Raw genomic sequence first — 20,491 nt, 5'->3', positions numbered from 1 at the left:
TTACACCTCGTACACCCGCGGCTCTGCTCCCTACACCTCGTACACCCGCGGCTCTGCTCCCTACACCTCCTACACACGCGGCTCTGCTCCCTACACCTCGTACACACGCGGCTCTGCTCCCTACACCTCGTACACACGCGGCTCTGCTCCCTACACCTCGTACACACGCGGCTCTGCTCCCTACACCTCGTACACACGCGGCTCTGCTCCCTACACCTCGTACACACGCGGCTCTGCTCCCTACACCTCGTACACCCGCGGCTCTGCTTCCTACACCTCGTACACCCGCGGCTCTGCTCCCTACACCTCGTACACCCGCGGCTCTGCTCCCTACACCTCGTACACCCGCGGCTCTGCTCCCTACACCTCGTACACGCGCGGCTCCGCTCCCTACACCTCGTACACGCGCGGCTCCGCTCCCTACACCTCGTACACGCGCGGCTCCGCTCCCTACACCTCGTACACGCGCGGCTCCGCTCCCTACACCTCGTACACGTGCGGCTCCGCTCCCTACACCTCGTACACACGCGGCTCCGCTCCCTACACCTCGTACACGCGCGGCTTGGCTCCGTACACCTCGTACACGTGCAGCTCTGCTCCGTACACCTCATACACACGCGGCTCCGCTCCGTACACCTCGTACACATGCGGCTCCGCTCCGTACACCTCGTACACGCACGGCTCCGCTCTGTACACCTCGTACACACACGGCTCCGCTCTGTACACCTCGTACACGCGCGGCTCCGCTCCGTACACCTCGTACACGCGCGGCTCCGCTCCCTACACCTCGTACACGCGCGGCTCCGCTCCCTACACCTCGTACACGCGCGGCTCCGCTCCCTACACCTCGTACACACGCGGCTCCGCTCCCTACACCTCGTACACACGCGGCTCCGCTCCCTACACCTCGTACACGCGCGGCTTGGCTCCGTACACCTCGTACACGTGCAGCTCTGCTCCGTACACCTCATACACACACGGCTCCGCTCCGTACACCTCGTACACATGCGGCTCTGCTCCGTACACCTCGTACACGCACGGCTCCGCTCTGTACACCTCGTACACGCACGGCTCCGCTCTGTACACCTCGTACACGCGCGGCTCCGCTCCGTACACCTCGTACACGCGCGGCTCCGCTCCGTACATCTCGTACACGCGCGGCTCCGCTCCGTACATCTCGTACACACGCGGCTCCGCTCCGTACACCTCGTACACACGCGGCTCTGCTCCGTACACCTCGTACACGCGCGGCTCAGCTCCGTACACCTCGTACACGCGCGGCTCTGCTCCGTACACCTCGTACACACGCGGCTCTGCTCCGTACACCTCGTACACACGCGGCTCTGCTCCGTACACCTCGTACACACGCGGCTCCGCTCCGTACACCTCGTACACACGCGGCTCCGCTCCGTACGCCTCGTACACACGCGGCTCCGCTCCGTACGCCTCGTACACACGCGGCTCTGCTCCGTACACCTCGTACACAGGGCTCTGCTCCGTACACCTCGTACACACGCGGCTCCGCTCCATACACCTTGTACACACGCGGCTCCGCTCCGTACACCTCGTACACACACGGCTCTGCTCCGTACACCTCGTACACACACGGCTCTGCTCCGTACACCTCGTACACACGCGGCTCCGCTCCGTACACCTCGTACACACGCGGCTCTGCTACATCCACACTGTAAACCCCTCCTGACCCCACACATAAACTGCAGCTCATCCAGCACCATGACAACCAGCACAGCAGAGTCCTGCATCCACTGAGGCCCCTGATCATGTGACCCCTGACTCCTCCCCTCCTGTGACCTCATCACAGCTCCTGTGCGCACAGAGCAGCCATATATGTGGTGGCGGCTCTGCAGGTGGAGGTATGTGGAGACCCCCATTACTGGGCGCAGGGGGCATTAACCCCTTCAGCACGGAGACTCTTTTGGGGTCTCTGTGTGGTGTGAACAGTGAGGTAACAGCTGTGGACAGAATGCGGCTTAGCTGGTTCCCGTCCACATTAGATCCATTCAGACGACTGCAGGATGAAGGACAGAAGCCCAGAGAAGTCCTCACACAACGCCATTATTCCTCTCCTAGCTCCAGCACAGTAATGTAGATACTAGTGATGACATTCGGGGGATTTGCAGGAATATGTGGCAGATATTTGCTGGATCTTCTGCTTTCTGGACCGCTTCCTCCTGTAAGTCCTATGAAACAACCCAGACGATCCTGTCAGGTCTGTGACGTGAGATCCATCAGCTGTCGGCACAAGCAGCGTTTCATGGGGAGGGAGTTGTGGTGTGAACATGCTCCTGTTTACACCTTACGGGGCCAGACGCTTTCTATAAGCCGGCGTCATGTCCATTGGGTGTTCCTTATATAGTGATTGTCACATGACAACAAGATCACGAATGTCAGAACCAATACACACACGTTACATAAAGGTAAGAAATGACAAAAGAAACAACAAAAATGGGAAAGAAACAACAACCACCACACGCCCATACGATATGCTACCACCCAAAGCACTAAATAATATATCCTCACTTATCCCCATTCTTCATGCTGTGCGGTGGCCTTTTTTTGATTCCCGCACCACACTATGTTCCTGCCATACCTGCATCCCCAATTTTCTTTTGTAACATTTTAACACCTGGGTTGTTTTAGTGTTTTTTTATATACTATATGGAAGAATGGAAAAAATAAAATATTTCCAGAGAAAAAAAATACATTGTACAGGGAGATATTGGCATCAAATAACTCCTGTCTTGGTGTTCTTATAAACAAGCTTTTATAAAAGCCTCAAACATCTGTGTGTGAATCAGACCTGAGATCTAACGTGATAGATTACAGTCCGGTGAAGACAGGAAACATTCATATAGACAGACGGTGGAGATGTAGTCAGTGACGGACTCTGGCCAAATATGTTTCTAGAGCCGTAGTAGAAGATGAAGATGTCGTCCTCATCATAAAGTCGTTATTTCTCATGTCACGTGTAATGAATATCTCCTGCAGTATTGCTAATGACCAATTCCAGTGTACGTAAATGAGCCGAAAATTAGCAATAAGGAAGATGAGTCTATGAGAAATGTATGCAGCTGCAGACTCCGAGGAAGAAACTGCTTGTTGTCTGTGGCCTAAAATATATAGGTTTTATTACTAGATGTAAAGAAGAAAACTAAATACTGTAAAATAATAAATCTCCTCATATGTTTCCCCTTATTATCTCCAGTAATTGTATTATTACACAGGATTTTTATGATGTTACATCGGCTCATCTTCTTCTCATTGAGGTCTCTACAATATCGGATCCTCTCAGTGAAGATCGTCTATATAAGAGAATTTTCCTGATTTACCCATCAAAGATGGATATGGACAGAGACAAGATGGCGGAGAGGATATTACACCTCACCCTAGAGATCCTCTTCCGGCTTACTGGAGAGGTGAGAGATTCTGATGACGTCACATTACATCATTCTTATCTATGGGAATAACAGATGGACAGAACTGGAGAGGTGAGGACTCTGGAAATGTCTGGAGTGAGATTTATTAATGTGTCTCTCCATAACCAGGATTACTCAGTAGTGAAGAAGACCTCTAGTGAGCGCCGTCAGGACACTGTGTCTGAGGGATGGGAAAGAACCCAGAGCCCAATCACTGGGCCTCCACCTCTCCCCCTGATTCATGAGGACATCAATGACCATAAGATCCTAGAACTCACCTACAAGATGATTGAGCTGCTGACTGGAGAGGTGACACTGCTGGGAATACTGGGACATTATACAGTAACGCTATGAAGGGATCAGGGGGGATGACTGTATCATTGTATGTGTCAGGTTCCTATACGGTGTCAAGATGCCACTGTCTATTTCTCCATGGAGAAGTGGGAGTATTTAGAAGGACACAAAGATCTGTACAAAGACGTCATGACAGAGGTTCCCCAGCCCCTCACATCACCAGGTAATAGACAGGACTAAATACACACGGCCTATATTTATCTGTATGTAAAGAATGAATTCAGCCCCTGTATGTGTTTCCTCCAGTTTTATCCAGTAAGAGGACAACACCAGGGAGATGTCCCTATCCTCTTCTTCTGCAGGACTGTAAACAAGAAGACCCCAATGTTCCTCAGGATCATCAGGTAGATGGAGAGAAGGTGTCATGAGATCTCCCCTATGATGTGTAGACGGCTGTGAAGGTCTTGTGCTCAGTCTTGTTTTATCCACCAGTATTATATGTTTTATACTTGTGTAATGAGAACGGTGGAGATGGCAGGATTAGAGCTGATCATAGATGTGATTTCTCCATCTGTCTGTGACTTTTACAATATTTTTTTCAGGGTGAAGATCTGACCCATATTATTACTACAGAGACATATGTGAGGGGTGATGAGCGGTGTAAAGAGGAGATTCCTACATATGACTACCCAGGTGAGTAGTAACCACTAAATGCAGAGAAGTCACAGATTCTTCTCAGTCAGCGGCTGTGGCTGCTTTATTGGTGGTGTAGTCTGGCCGTATCACAATCGTGTGATCACCATTTTGCCGCTAGACCACAACATTCTCACCCACCAAAAATTGTTCAAATGACTTTAGGAATTGAAAGCCCTTTTCTATAGAGCTTACAACCTGGAGGATCCACCTACTCACTGGGATTAGAAGACGCTGACCCTTACCTGACCAGATCTGTAAACTACAAAGCCAAAATTACAGCATACGTAGAATGTACTGACAAGTTAGAAAATCACTTGAAGAAAAATATTATGATGAATCTGTAAGAGAAAGCGGAGGGTAATGATGCTGTTGGCTTCCTAGATCCCTGATATCTTATTGGATGAATCTACCTTCTCTCCCTTCTGTGCTGCTGAATGTGCTCATATGGTTCCTACATGTTCCTACATGACCAGGTCCAGTCTTTCTGGCCAAACTTCACTTTTATGATCGACAGCATTAAATGTGCAGTGAGGGCCAAGAACGGATTTCTGTACAAAAACAGCAGAGTTTCCCTTTATCCTGACTTTTCAATTTCTTTTTAACCCAACTAACTTCAAACAGGATCATGATAAACTATACAGAAAACATTACACCTGTGCCATGATATATCTCTAAGCTGTGCGTGGCTGATGGCTGTAATATACATTTATTCACACCTGCAGGAGATGTGTTGGCATGGCTCGAGCCCTGGTTTCATGGATTCGCTCCACGTCATAAATTCCATTATGTTTTCAATCCTAAAGAATTCAGATTACTGCACAATCTCTCCTGAAATGGGGGCACTAATACTTTCTCTACTCTTCTGGTCAGGATTCATAGTAGCTCCAATGGTCCACCATAAATGAGTGCAACTCCGGTTTAGTAATGGAGTTCTCCCCTCATACATACGTTGTTGTTGGGGATGTAACATATTTTTTTATGTCTTTTTTTTAACAGGTTCATTCTGTATGATAGTTTGATTGTGGTGGGATCGGCCGGCCTCACTTATGTGAGACTGTAACTCCCTAGTAGTCTTTATAAAAAGATCTCCATTACTTCTTCCAAATGCCCGAGATCTAAATTTAAGACACCTCAGCTCTGCACTATTATAAAAAGTTCTCTTTAAATGTCTAATTTTTTTTCTTGAAACTCATCTGATAGAAAATATTGGCCCTTACGATAATTTAGATTCCCAAGAGCCTCCGAGCCCCATACTCTAATTACCCCAGAAAGGTTTCACCACTAGTTACTCTTTATTTTTTTCTGAAGAATACAGTTCAGCTTCATCATTTCGGTAGTTGTGTTATTGGCTTTGGTCACAGTTTTGCCCATCACCCTTTAACTTTTTTAACCCCTCCATATGGATCTGGACTTACTTAGAGACCTCTAGGCTTGGGCCACGGTGTTACCTACTGGTCTGTGGAGTGAGATGGGAAGGAGAATAATCAAGTAGACGGATCGCTATCAGGAGGGCAGAGAAAATACAAAATCAATAGACACAAGAGTGGTCAGTAAACGGGCCGGGGTCACAACTGGAAACAAATACACAAGCTGGGAGCTGAGCACAGAGGACTGAACCAGAGGAGAACAAGGCTGTATCTGGTAGCTTATAGCAATATGCTTTAAGATTTAGTAGGGTGCGGTGCTTTCCCATTGGCTGAAGTAGGGAGCAGATTACGTCAGCTGGACAGCACACACACCCATACTGCCAGACTGGATGGTAATACTGGTCCCAGGCACCCTAATCTTAGGGGCTGGACAGAGCCAGAGCTTTTGATTCTGATATCTCCTCCATCACCAACGCCGCCTGCAAAATGAATAAGGCGGCTCCTGCTGCGAGAAGCAGACGTCGCAGGAGCTGATCCCAGAGAAAATGGGACACACCAATTGCAGAAGTTCTAATATGACAAAATGGTAGAAATCCCCATAGAGTAGTGACGATTTTGACTTCACAGCCACTTTCCGGAAATTAGCACGCCGCGGATGTTGGAGAGTGAAAATAGCAAATCTGCCATTTTATTGCCCAACACATAGTGCCGAGATTGTGCTCCAGGAGACACACACACCGTAAATTAAGTCTATTAGACTGTGAACTGTCATTGTCTTGGTGAATAATACAATATTTTTACATAACTTGCCATTTCTACGGACAATTTAAGTAGAAATATTCAAAAATATAAAATTCAAGGATATTTTATTAAAAAATAACAATTTGTTTTATTCTTAGCAGATGACTGTACCAAGAGATCAGAGGAACAGCTGACATCGTCTTCAATTTTTAAATGGTATGAGCTTGATATTACACAGGATACAACTGAAGTGAATGCCATTACTCCAGATATACCATCATCCCTTCACAGCAAAGATCTGTCATCTGATCCTATGAAACAGGTTATATCTTCTGATTCATTACCGACTACTAAGGAAATTCAAAGTCACAAAATAAGCATTAAAAAACGAACTGCTCCCAAAGCAAAGAAGCCATTTTCACATTCAGAATATGGAAATGGTTATCCCCTCTTTCCCCTTTATTTTCTTAAACATCAAAAAAATCACACAGTGAAGAATAGATTTTCTTGTTCCTGGTGTGGGAGATGTTTTAACCAGAAATCAGATCTTGTTAGGCACCAGAGAACTCACTCAGGGGAGAAGCCATTTTCATGTTCAGAATGTGGGAAATATTTTATCCAGAAATTGAATCTTGTTATACACCAGAGAACTCACACAGGGGAGAAGCCTTTTTCATGTTCAGAATGTGGGAAATGTTTTAACCATAAATCAGTTTTGGTGAATCACCAGAGAACCCACACAGGGGAGAAGCCTTTTTACTGTTTAGAATGTGGGAAATGTTTTAACCAAAAATCAGCTTTGGTTAAGCACAAGAGAACCCACACGGCGGAGAAGCCTTTTTCCTGTTCAGAATGTGGGAAATGTTTTAACCAGAAATCAGATTTGGTTAGTCACCAGAGAACCCACACAGGGGAGAAGCCTTTTTCATGTTCAGAATGTGGGAAATGTTTTGTATTCAAATTTTACCTTGTTAGTCACCAGAGAACTCACACAGGAGAGAAGCCTTTTTCATGTTCGGAATGTGGGAAATGTTTTGTATGCAAATCCCACCTTGCTAGTCACCAGAGAACTCACACAGGGTAGAAGCCATTTTCATGTTCAGAGTGTGGGAAAAGTTGTAACCAGAAGTCAGATTTCATTAAGCACCAGAGAACCCACACAGGGGAAAAGCCTTTTTCTTGCTCAGAATGTGGAAAATGTTTTGTATGCAATTCACACCTTGTTAGTCACCAGAGAACTCACACAGGGGAGAAGCATTTTTCATGTTCAGAGTGTGGGAAACGTTTTAACCACAAGTCAGATTTCATTAAGCACCAGAGAACCCACACAGGGGAAAAGCCTTTTTCTTGCTCAGAATGTGGAAAATGTTTTAACCAGAAGGTGCATCTTGATAGCCACCAGAGAACTCACACAGGGAAGAAGTATTTTCCATGTTCAGAATGTGGGAAATGTTTTATCCAGAAATGGAATCTTGTTATATACCAGAGAATCCACACAGGAGAGAAGCCTTTTTCATGTTTAGAATGTGGAAAATGTTTTAACCAGAAATCGCATTTTGTTAGACACCAGAGGACCCACACAGGGAAAAAGCCTTTTTCCTGTTCATAGAATCATAGAATGTTAGAGTTGGAAGGGACGTCCAGAGTCATCGTGTCCAGCCTCCTGCTCTTTGCAGGATTTACCAAACCAGCTCAGACAGATGCCTGTCCAGACTCTGTTTGAAGACTTCCATTGAAGGAGAGCTCACCACCTTTTGTGGCAGCCTGTTCCACTCATTGAACACCCTCACTGTCAAAATGTTTTTTCTAATATCTAGTCTGTATCCTCTCCCTTTCAGTTTCATTCCATTGCTTCTCGTGTTTCCATGTGCAAATGAGTGTAACTACACTGTGACATCCCTTCAGATATTTGTAGACCGCTTTTAAGACTCGTCTTAGCCTTCATTTTTGCTAGCTTAACATTCCCAAATCCTTTAACCTTTCCTCATAGGCCATAGTTTGCAGTCCTTTCGCCATTTTGGTCGCTCTTCTTTGAACTTGCTCCAGTTTTTCAATGTCCTTTTTAAAATGTGGTTCCCAGAACTAGACACTATTCCAGATGAGGCCTGACCAAGGAGGAGTACAGAGTGATAACTACTTCACGTGATCTAGACTATGCTTCTCTTAATACATCCCAGAACTGTATTTGCCTTTTTTGCTGCTGCAGCACACTGTTGACTCAAGTGTTAAAAAGGGCTGTTGCTTAGTTCTATTCCTCCCATTCTGTAACTGTAATTTTCCTTTTCCTTGCACAGATGTAGAATCTTGCATTTCTCCCTGTTAATTACCATTTTATTAGTCGCTGCCCATTGTTCAAACTTATCTAGATCCTTCAGAATCCTTACTCTGTCTTCTCTAGTGTTCGCTATCCCTCCTAGTTTTGCATCATCTGCAAATTTGATTACTTTACCTTCAGTTCCCTTATCTAGATCATCTATAAAAATGTTGAACAACATTGGGGCCAGGACAGAGCCTTGTGGTACCCCACTTGAAACACTCTTCCAATTGGATGACCAATCATTTTTACCACTCTTTGCGTACGATCACTGAGCCAGTTATGAATCCACCTAACCGTAGCCTTGTCAATCTCATACTTGGTCATTTTTTCAATAAGGATAGTATGGATAGTATGAGATACTTTATCAAATGGTTTGCTGCCGTTGAGATTTATTATATCTACCGCATTTCCCTGATCCAGCCTCACAGTGATTTCATCATAGTAGGGAATTAGATTAGTCTGATATAACTTGTTTGCTACAAATCCATGCTGGCTCTGGTTCATTACTGTATTTTTTATCCAAGTACTTGCATACATGCTGTTTAATTATTTGTTCAAAGATCTTTCCTGGTATAGAAGTAAGGCTCACTGGCCTGTAATTTCTAGGCTCCATCTTCTTTCCTTTTTTGAAGATAGGAACAACATTTGCCCTTCTCCAATCTTCTGGGATGTCTCCTACAGGATTTTTCAAAGATTCTGGCTAGTGGTTCTGCAATTTACTATGCTAACTCTTTAATACCCTAGGATGTAATTTATCTGGACCACAGCTTCTAAGCTTAATCAGCCAGACGTTTAGATTTGTTAAGCCAGGAGAAATACACTATTATCTTTGTTGACTTTTGAATGTGTGTGTTTCTTTGGCTAATAATAATAATTTTTATTTATATAGCGCCAACATATTCCGCAGCACTTTATAATTAAGTAGGGACATGTACAGACAATAAAAACAATACAATGTATGACATTTCAACAGTCATATGAGGAATGAGGGCCCTGCTCGCAAGCTTACAATCTATATGGAAATAGGGGGACACAATAGGTAGAACATGGTCATCAGCCAGTATCAGTATCTAAGTGCAGTTACTGTGTGCCATTGGTTGCATGGAGGATGCGGAGACAGATGAATAGGCAGGAGCAGATTAAGATGAACATTTAGAAGGGAACGGGAGAGTTAGGTTAGTGAGTTGAGGTGATAGGTTTGTCCAAACAGATGTGTTTTTAAAGCACGTTTGAAAACATGGGGGCTAGATATTAGTTGAATCGTTTGAGGTAGTGCATTCCAGGAAACTGGCGCAGCATGAGAGAAGTCTTGGAGACGGATTAAGTGAAGTTCGGATTAAGGAGGATGTTAGTCTTAGATCAGTTGCAGAATGGAGGGCACGGGAAGGGTGATAGACAGAAATGAGGGAAGAGATATAGGGCGGTGCAGAACTGTGGAGAGCTTTGTGGGTGAGAAAGATGAGTTTTTATTGTATTCTGTAGTAAATGGGTAACCAGTGTAATGACTGGCACAGGGTAGAGGCGTCAGTGAAGCGGACTGATAGAAATGCTACCCTGGCTGCTGCATTAAGAATGGACTGGAGAGGAGTTTGTTTAGAGGGAGGGCTGGTCAAGAAGGACAGTGACTCAGTGTTTGGGAACAATGATGTTTGTTGCTATGCTAATTGCATATTGTACTAACCCAGCTGGTTTATTTACAAGAGCAGAGGGATAAGCTCAAACAGTGAGACCTGAGTGAGCCCTGTACCTTCCCCTCAACTTGTGACTAATAACCCTAGCCACATATGTAAATATAAAAAGGGTTTTCTATGCTGCTGCAAAGAGAATCAAGGAGAATCAGAGAGACATTCCTCAGGACAGAAGATGGATAGCATGGCTCCATCCAGAGAGACATAGATTTGGATTCTACAGGTTTGCAGCCTAAAAGTATATAGTACTGACTGGAAGGATGCAGATCTGCTCCATTGACCATCAGAGAATTCATGGATACTTTTGGGGATCAGGGTAGGGATAATGAGGTCACCTGGCCCCATGGATATATTGTTTGGGCTTGCCAGGTGGGACCCTACATCGCCTGTAACCCATGGAGACATTCGGAGAAGCCAGATTGGGACCAGCCGTTCATCTGGCCCAATGGAAACTCGGAGAGGTCAGGGTGGGACCCTCGGGTCTCCTGGCCTTGTACCTCGATGGACTGTCAGCTTTCTAAGCTTGCCGCTACCTCCTCTCTGTGGGGACCCGCCAAAAGTGAGGGGCCACTAGTTGAGGTAGTTGGCCCTGGAAATCCCAAAGTCGCAGCTGCTCTATTCTCGACAGGCCAGTGGAAGGGTGAGACAGTAATTTTGCAACATCTCGGATATTTTCTCGGACTGTTCTATATGTTTGTCTGTTTAGTGGTTCAATAAAATATTGCCACACTGTTTTACCCTCACCCTGTCTTGTCTGAGTAGTATTATGCCCATGGAAGACCCTCGGATCTTCACACTCACCATCTCTCTGTTTATAGATAATGTGGATTCTTGTATTCCTTCAATAGCACCATGAAGATCAGTTGATGTTACAATTTCTTTCTTAAAGAAGACGTATACAAAATAGGAATTTAAAAGTTCAGCCTTCTCAACATAATTTTTGACCAATTCACCCTGTTCATCCTGTAAAAATTCTATAGCATCTGACTTTTCTTTTGTTTTGACATACCCCCAAAATCCATTTTTATTGCTTTTGGTCTCCCTTGCAAGCCTCACTTCATTACTGGCTTTAACTCTTCTAATGCTTGCCCTGCATTACCTGCAAACAGCATTACATTCTTTAGATATGCCCCCCTCTTTCCATTCAATATACACTTCTTTTTTCCTTTTTAACAAGTGTTTCAGTTCTGTGTATATCCATCCTGGTCTCTTTAAATGCTTCCAATTCTTTCTTCTTTTCAGGATTGTTACTGTGCAGTGAGAATTTCATTTAGCAAAATCTCCCCTCATTGGACATTTCTGTCTTTTAGAACATCCAGTCATTGAACCTTTCTGAGTCCATTAAAATCTGCCTTTCTGAAGTCCAACCTTAAAGTCTGAGTCCTCGCTGTATTCCATTCATGTGTATCATCCCACCAACTTTCAGTGATGTCTATGACATCATATCTCTCTTCCTTTGTTAGCAGCTCCAATTCTCCTTGTTTGTTTCTCATGCTCTGTGTATTTGTATAGGCACATTTTAGTTTGTAGTCGGTTTCTCTTGCTCTTCTATTTTCAATCAGAATTTGTTGTTTTTGTTCTTTATTTCCATTTCTAATAGCAGGGTTCTCAAAAGAATCCTTTGACTGCATTTTTTTTTTTTCTGGTCATGTATTTTCCATCCCATAAAAGTTTAGAATGTGGAAAAACTTTTGTGAAGAAATCATTTCTTTCTAGTCACCAAAGTAGTCACACAGGGGAGAAGCCATTTTCATGTTCAGAATGTGGGAAATGTTTTAACTGAAAATTGTATCTTCTTAAATGAATTGTCCACTTTTAGGACAACCCTCATGTTTGTCATTGTTAAAAGTGACGCCAGCAATGATTGGGCGCAGGGCTCACATAACACAAGTACTGATACAGCTGGAACGGCACCAGCATGCGAGGATTGTAATAATAATCATTATTTTTATATAGCGGCCTCATATTCCGCAGCACTTTACATACATATCATTTATCCATTATGTATATATTCAATGTGTTCATTAATAGAGATTTAAAACCTTAGTTATATATAGGTTTATCAAAAGATCATAGCATGACTGAAAAGTAGACAGATGTTATCTTTGCAGTTAGAAACAACTGACGTTCTGAGATATGTGTAGACAGTAACCGTATCTTTTGAAACACAGTATGCTTAGAATATTATCTATAGTCGGCAGCGAGTATTAGTGTTAACTGCCTGTCATATCTGATTGTGTATATTTTGCATTGCCTGTATAAGCTTGATCGGAATGAATTAGCGTCAGACAGCCTGCTGAGTATCTCACTTGTCTCTTTGTTAACAAACAAAATAAACAGATTTTTACTCCAGAATTCAGATTATCTTTTTTTGGAAAATAGAACATGTCACTTCTTTCAGTGTTTTTACAGCAGAAAACACACCTGCGTTTTTGCATTGTTTTTTCACCCATAGGAAGTAATGGGTGGTCAAAAAAACACAGCAAAAAAACCTGTGTTTTTTTAAACAGCTGTTTTCCTACCAGAGAAAAGATAACAGCAGATTTGCATCAGAAAAAAACACAACGTGTGTGAACATAGCCTAAGGGTTTACATTTCAGCAATACAATGATTCCAAACACACAGCCAAGGAAACTCTCAATTGGTTTCAGATAAAAAATAAAGCTGCTAGAATGACCCAGCCAATCACTTGACCTTAATCCAATAGAAAATTTATGGAAGTAACTGAAACGCAGAGTTCATAGAAATAGCCCACGGGACCTTCAGGATTTGAATAGTGCTTGTGTGGAAGAATGGGCCAAAATCACACCTGAGCAATGCATGCGACTAGTTTCTCCATACAGAAGGCGTATTGAAGCTGTCATCACCAACAAAGGCTTTTGTATGTAGTATTAAAATAATTGCAGACGGCAACTTCAATACTCTTTTCCTGTGTCATTTCTCATAACTTAATTTACGGACATCTATGGTTTGATTTCTTTGCCTGTTTGGATTACATTGGTTGTTACCGTCATCTGCTGAGAATTTCATGTCAATAGCACCTTTAGTTGGGTCCGCTAAATATTTGGACAGTGACACAAGTTTTGGCATTTTATCTGTTTACCAAAACATATTGAAGATACATATGTACAAGAGAGGAGGAATCCAGCAGTGACACATCATTCCAGGTAAGCATATAAAGCTTTACTTGTATTTCACCATTAAAAACATCCAGAAGCAGTACCTGGCTGGTCAGCAAGATAAAATAGGTATCGGGACGGACCTTCGCGTTTCAGCAATAAGCCTTATTCATGGTCTGAACATGATACTTCTAGCTCCCTATATATATGATATATCTATGCACTCTTTGAATATGACCCATGTCAGGGGCTAATTGGAGATTAATTGTCAGCTGGTACCTAAAATTAAAAACACAAAAAATATATACCCAAAAATAGAATATATAGATGACTGGGGTGACAATGACCCCAGTCATCTATTCATGAACATTAGGGATTTTTTACAGAGACAAGCAGTTGGCATCGGAGACTTATTTTCACCTTCCCTGGCTAATATAGTCATGTCCAAATGGGATGAACAATTTTTATATGGAGACTGTAATTTTCAATCAAGTATCATATGGTACGTCTGTTTTATTGACGACATTTTGATATTCTGGTAGGGTACACGAGAGGAAATAGAGAACTTTGGTCACTACATTAATAACAATCCTTTCAATTGAAGGTTCACTAATTTTTCTCATTAAAAAAAAAATAATAATTTTCTTGATATTAATCTTACTGTTAAACAAGGTAGTAGTAGAATATATTTCGCACCATACAGAAAACTTGTGAATATTCACATAAATCTAAAAACATTTATCCCCTTAGTGACAGAGCCCATTTTCACCTTCCTAACCAGGTGAAATTTTTGAAATCTGACCAGTGTCACTTCATATGATAACTCTGGAACGCTTCAACGGATCCTAGTGATTCTGAGACGGCTTTCCGTGACACATTTTACTTTATGTTAATGGTAAATTTGGGTCCATATATTTTTGCGCTTATTTGTGAAAATATCGGAAGTTTGGGGAAAATTTTCAAACTTTCAATTTTTATATCCTTAAACCAGTTAGTTCTGCCGTACAAAATAATTAATAAATAACATTTCCCACATGTCTACTTTACATCAGCATCATTTTTCAAACATCACTTTATTTTGTTAGAATGTTAGAAAGGTTAAAAGTTTAACAGCAATTTCTCATTTTTTCAAGAAATTTTCAAAACCTTTTTTTTTAAGGACCTATTCAGATTTCAATGAACTTTAAGGGGCCTACATATTGTAAACTCCCCAAAAGTGATGCCATTTTAAGAATGACGTCCCTCAAATATTTCAAAATCGCTGTCAGGAAATTTTTTAACCCTTCAGGTGCTACACAGGAATTATTGCAAAGTGGAATTAAAAAATATTAATTTAAATCTTGCCTCTAAAATGTTACTTTAGCCCCAGTTTTTTACTTTACAAGGGATAGCACAACAAAATGGACCCCAAAATTTGTTACACAGTTTATGTGGTCAGAAACCTCTGTTTGGACAAATGGCCAGGTTCGGAAGGGAAGGAGCACTATTTGAATTTTGGAACACAAATTTGGGTGAAATAAATTGTGGGCACCATATCGCATTTGCAGGACCCCTAAGGTGCCCAAACAGCAGAAACCCCCCACAAGTGACCCCATTTTGGAGACTACACACCTGAAAGATTTTTTACAGGGGTATAGTGAGCATTTTTAACCCACAGGTACCACACAGAATTTGATAACATTAGGTTGACATATTGAAAATTTTAATTTTAATTTTTTCAATGTTGTTTTAGCCCCAAATTTGTAATTTTCACAATGGATAATATGAGAAAACAGACCCCATAATTTGTAATGAAATTTCTACTGAACTCGATGATACCCCATATGTGGTCAAAAATGACTGTTTGGGCACATGGCAGGGCTAGGAAAGGAAAGAGAACTATTTGTCTGGAATAGATGAATGCCATGTCGCATTTGGAGAGCCCCTGACAAGCAAAAACAACAGAAACCCCCCACAAGTGACCCCCCAATGAATTCATCTAGGGGTGTACTGAGCATTTCTAACCTACAAGTGATTTACAAAACATTATAACATTTAGATGTGAGAACAAAAATATATTTTTTCCACTAAAATGCTGTTTTAGCACCAAATTTATAATTTACACAAGGGATAATGGGAGAAACTGGACCCCACAATTTGTTAAGCAATTTCTCCCGAATGTGGCAGTACCCCATATGTGGTTGTACACTAGTGATTGAGCACACGGCAGGGATCGGATGGGAAGGAGCGCTACTTGGCTTTTAATACAACAAAAACAAAAAACGGAGCAAATAATATATATCAAACCAAAGGAAAGTTTCAAAGTATCAGACAATTGTCTATTACCAATAAGATGGTGACATATCTATGCTAGGATATGAATGGCAGACCATTTGGGAATAATCAGAAACACCAAACATGAGTTTGGTCAAAAACCTTTATTTCACAAGCAATTGGTTACATGGTGGCACCTCAGAAGCGGGAGCCCACACTATATATATATTTACACACACAAGTATCCTGAACCACAAAGGAGCAAATATGTACAAGTAGAATGAGGCCAAGCGTATAAAGCAATATACCTAGTGCCTAGTGTAGCATGTCAATGATCCTGGGGTAGCCTAAAAATAATAGGTGAGCTTAACTGTATAGCATAAGATGATTGTAGATATAAAGTGGCCCAACACAGGCGGCGAGCCAACTGGTGGGACCAGCAAATGAATCCTTCTTGTAAAGATACAGAGACAGAGTCAATGATGAATGAAGGAAGTGTAATGTAAGGTATGGAGAATTCCAAAGAGGGGGAAGGGGGAGAGGAAACAATGGACACAACACCAGATCAATGGCAGACAGCGTTATATATAAGAAAGGGGCTTAGTGACCGGCTGTGGAGAGAAGTGCCCAGAAGATGCTGGTTAGATGTTAGAGGAAGTGTTCAACATGAGGGCCAGGTCAAAACTTGTAGACAAGAAGACAAGATAGGTAATATGCCTTATACCTCTGCTCTAAGTGGTCCAGGGTACCGAGCGTGGCGCAAAAGCCAAAACCTAAAAGCCCCCCCCCATTTTGGAAACTTCACTGCCTAAGGAGCTCATCTAGGGGTGTAGTGAGTATTTTGAACCCATAGGTGCCTTACAGACTTTTATAACATTGAGTCGTGGAAATATGACATTTTAGTGGTAAAATTGCAATTTTTGCATTTGCTGCAAATTTGTCAGGTACACAAGGGTTAATAGGTGAAACTGGACCCCATAATTTATTGCACAATTTCTCCTGAAAGCGGTGATGTCCCATATGTCATCAGAAATTAGCTATCTCAGGGGCCACTCATTGCCATGGTGACTCGATGACATCATGACGACATCCGGGTGACCAGAACTAACAAGTTATTTAGGTCGTGCGCAGTGCATGATCTACCTAACTGGTGTCAGTGCAGCACTGACAGTTATAAAGCATAGCTATACCCCTGCATTGCTGCTAGGCTTTATAACTGTAATCACAGCTGTGAAAGTGAAAATCACAATTGGACTAAGTAAAAAAAAAAGTACAATACAAAATAGTAAAAACTTTTTTAAAAAATGACAAAATAATAGTAATAAAAATACATGCATATATATACTGTACATACAAATATATCGTACCGATAAATATTTTTTATGAAAAAAAAAAAAAAGTACACACATTTGGTATCATCGCGTCCAGAATGACCCAACCTATAAAACGGTCCCACTAGTTAACTCCTTCAGTGAACACCATAAAAAATAATTAAAAAACAAGACAGGGGGCGTGGCCTGATGTTTGATGTGAGCAGATACATGGACTGAGAGCTCCTGCTCATAATCCTGTAATCCCAGTCTGCACCGACAGAAAACAGATTTAGGGTATGTGCACACGATGCAGAAATGCTCAGGATTTTTTCCTGAGCGTTTCTGCATCTCCCTGGCAGGAAAAATGTATGCGGATTGTACATGAGGATTTTACATGCGGTTTCCTGCCAGGGACATGCGGATGTGAAGCGTTCTTCACTTTCATTTCCGCATGCGGGTTGACAAGCGCTTCCCAAGCGATTTTAGCATCACTTGGAAAGTGCTTGTCAACTTTACACTATATAAATCCATGCAACCGGCAACCGGCATGGATTTATATAGTGTGTGAATGTCAAAAAATAAAAAATAAATATATACTTTACCCTCTGATGGCCCCCGGTGTTCTGCTTCGCTCGGTCCCGGCTGCCAGCAGTGAAGACTTTAGGACCTGCCGACGTCAGCGTCACGTGACCCGTCACATGACTCTGACGTCAGCGAAGGTCCTTCATTCAACCGCGAAGTGCGCGGGAAGCCGGCAGGACGCAGCGCGGGCCGTCAGAAGGTGAGAATATATATATTTTTTATTTTATTCTTTTTCTTTTAATGGTACCTGGGTCTGGATGCGAGTCCTCTTATCCACACCCGGGTACCATCCGCACATTAGACCGCATGAAAAGCGCATCAACATATACAGTGATGCGGATTCCATGCGGTCTAATGCAAGTCAATGGCGGCAAAAGAGCAGCGTTTCCGCAAAATTAATTGACATGCTGCGGATTTTTGACCGCAGCGTTTACGCTGCGGAAAAATCCGCATCATGGGCACAGCACATGCGGATTTCAATTGGGGAACATTGCTTCCCTTCTACCATGCGTTTTTAATGCGTTTCCGCGGCGTTTACGCAACTGCAAAAATGCCGCGGAAACGCATGAAAAACGCATCGTGTGAACTCAGCCTTATACCGCTGATCCTACCTCCTAACACACTGCGGTACCTGTGAGGAGTTCATATCTGGGGCCCCCGAGGAGAATGACCCGTCAAAAGAGCCGCACTGGCAAGGAGGACAGCCTGCCCAACAGGGAGATAAGATGTCAGAGGCTGCATCTCGTCCGAGACACTTTGCCCGGGTGACAGTGGCGGCCATAGAGGATTCTCCTATAGGTCAGCCGGGGGAGGAACAGGAGGAACAAGGAGAATCATGTGCTCCTGATAAAGAGCAGATGACGCAGCAAAAAATTCAGCAGCAACTTTCCTGGGTATAAAGTGAAGGAATTTAATTGGCTCCGGCAGTAAACCTAGAGCATACCACAGATCAGGAACCCACCATGAGGGATGTGCTATCTGTGGTCAATAGGTCCAACAAGTCCCTGACCAGCGTTACCACCCATATGGGATTTATGAAGGAAGATATGTCATCTATAAGGAGAGATATTCAAAGGGCGTTTGAAAGAATTTAAGAAACAGAGGGCAGAATTAGTAATATTGAGGATCTTGTCTAAGATGCAAAAGGATATGAAAACATACAAGCAAAATCTGATTACTCTGCTTAATAAAACGGATTGGATGACTTGGAGAACAGACTCCGTAGAAACAATCTACTCCTTATAGGAGTCCTAGAAGAGCTGAAGGCAAAAACCTGGTTGAATTTATGGAGACCTGGTTCAGGGACGAGTTTGGAAGAGAGGCCCTGTCTCCTATGTTGGCAATAGAATGTGCTCATAGGATACCTTTCAGACCCTCTCCACCAGGAGCTCCACCAAGGCCTTTTGTATTGAAGTTACTGCAATACAGAGCTACAATCATGTGACTGTCCTAACTTATCGAAGACCAAAGGTGGCCATCTTTCCTGACTTCTCTGCTGAAGTGCAGAAACGGAGAGCACAATTTACATCTGTAAAGAAAAGGCTGCGAGACTTACTACTCCCATATTCTGTGATGTATCCGGCACACCTGAGGATCGTAGTCTCAGGAAAGGGGCTCATCCATGAACCTCCCCGGGAAACTACACAATGGCTGGACATCAGCGAAGCTACATTGAGAGCGGCTAAATCCGGACCTCCATAAACATCAACACTTTTGCTTTGGTGGCTTTTAAATCTTGATGCCATTTGATATGGACCGCGGGAATCTCTGAAAAGGTTTTGAAGAAGAGCTTTTCTTTTTAAGTCAGGTTTTGGACTTATAAAGGCTCCCAATCTCCCCTCCAGGGAGAAATGTCTGTAATGTTTGATTGGTTGTATTGCAATGTTAGAAGTTATTTATGTTATGTGTTAAAAAGGGGTGCATGCAAAAAAGAAGGGAGGGTGGAGGAACAGCTCAAAACGGTCTACTGGTTATTCTGTTTCCCTGCGCACATATGGCTAAGCTTGTAAATATTATATCCATTTGCTTCCAGTTATTTGGGTATTTTGCTTGTTTTTGGTTTTTCTCTGTCTAGTGGCCTTACGTGAACATGCATTTACACTTTGCATGCACATCAATTTACGTTTCAGTTCAGACTTCCAGTTTTTTCTTTGTAAATATTATAGCGTGGAATGTGCGGGGCATGGGAGACCAAACTAAGAGGTGTGCTGTATATACTTGGCTATATCAATACCAACCAGCTATTGTCTGCTTGTTGGAAACACATTTGACCTATGAAACAAAACAAATTAATAGGTTGTGGTTAGGCCATGTTTTTCATTCAGACTTTTCTTCTCAGCCAGAGGGGTATCTGTTTTGATTTATAAATCAATCCCATTTAAAACTTCATTGGATACTGAAGGGCGGTATATTGGTATATGAGGCTATATACTGTATACAGAATTCAAATAATTTTGGTAGCTTTATATAAACCTCCTCCATGTAAGGATACAATTATTAAAAAAAATATTATACTTTACCTTGGACTCTCCTACGACTCCAGTTTTGTTGGTGGGAGATTTCAATAATTATTTCCACCCACATTGGGATAGGCTGCATACGGGTAACATCCCTGACTCGGTCTCCTATAAGGGGATGGCTAGATTATTTTCAGAAATGGAGTATGTGGATATTTGGAGACAGAG

At 42.8% G+C, this 20,491-nt stretch overlaps 1 protein-coding gene and 1 pseudogene across 2 annotated transcripts; one reads left to right on the top strand and one right to left on the bottom strand.

Annotated features, from left to right (window-relative positions):
• Positions 1–20,491, bottom strand: part of LOC141236830 (uncharacterized) — a 363,062-nt pseudogene that overhangs the window by 15,719 nt on the left and 326,852 nt on the right.
• LOC141236832 (oocyte zinc finger protein XlCOF7.1-like) lies at positions 1,814–7,767 on the top strand. Of its 2 annotated transcripts, none has more exons than XM_073668291.1 (7): positions 1,814–2,194; positions 3,288–3,437; positions 3,567–3,746; positions 3,831–3,954; positions 4,038–4,135; positions 4,334–4,424; positions 6,697–7,767. In XM_073668291.1, exons 1-7 carry the CDS (start codon positions 2,120–2,122, stop codon positions 7,617–7,619), a joined length of 1,641 nt encoding a protein of 546 aa, XP_073524392.1. In that variant the 5' UTR covers positions 1,814–2,119; the 3' UTR covers positions 7,620–7,767. The 2 variants fall into 2 exon arrangements, with proteins under 2 accessions (XP_073524392.1, XP_073524391.1); XM_073668290.1 differs by having other exon boundaries at positions 6,694–7,767.

The sequence above is a fragment of the Phyllobates terribilis genome, unplaced genomic scaffold, assembly GCF_046119375.1.
Source record: "Phyllobates terribilis strain yellow unplaced genomic scaffold, ASM4611937v1 Scaffold_726__1_contigs__length_752350, whole genome shotgun sequence".
NCBI classification, from domain to species: Eukaryota; Metazoa; Chordata; class Amphibia; order Anura; family Dendrobatidae; genus Phyllobates; species Phyllobates terribilis.
The sequence above is the reverse complement of the archived record's forward strand: the minus strand, read 5'-3'. Positions and strand labels throughout refer to the sequence as shown.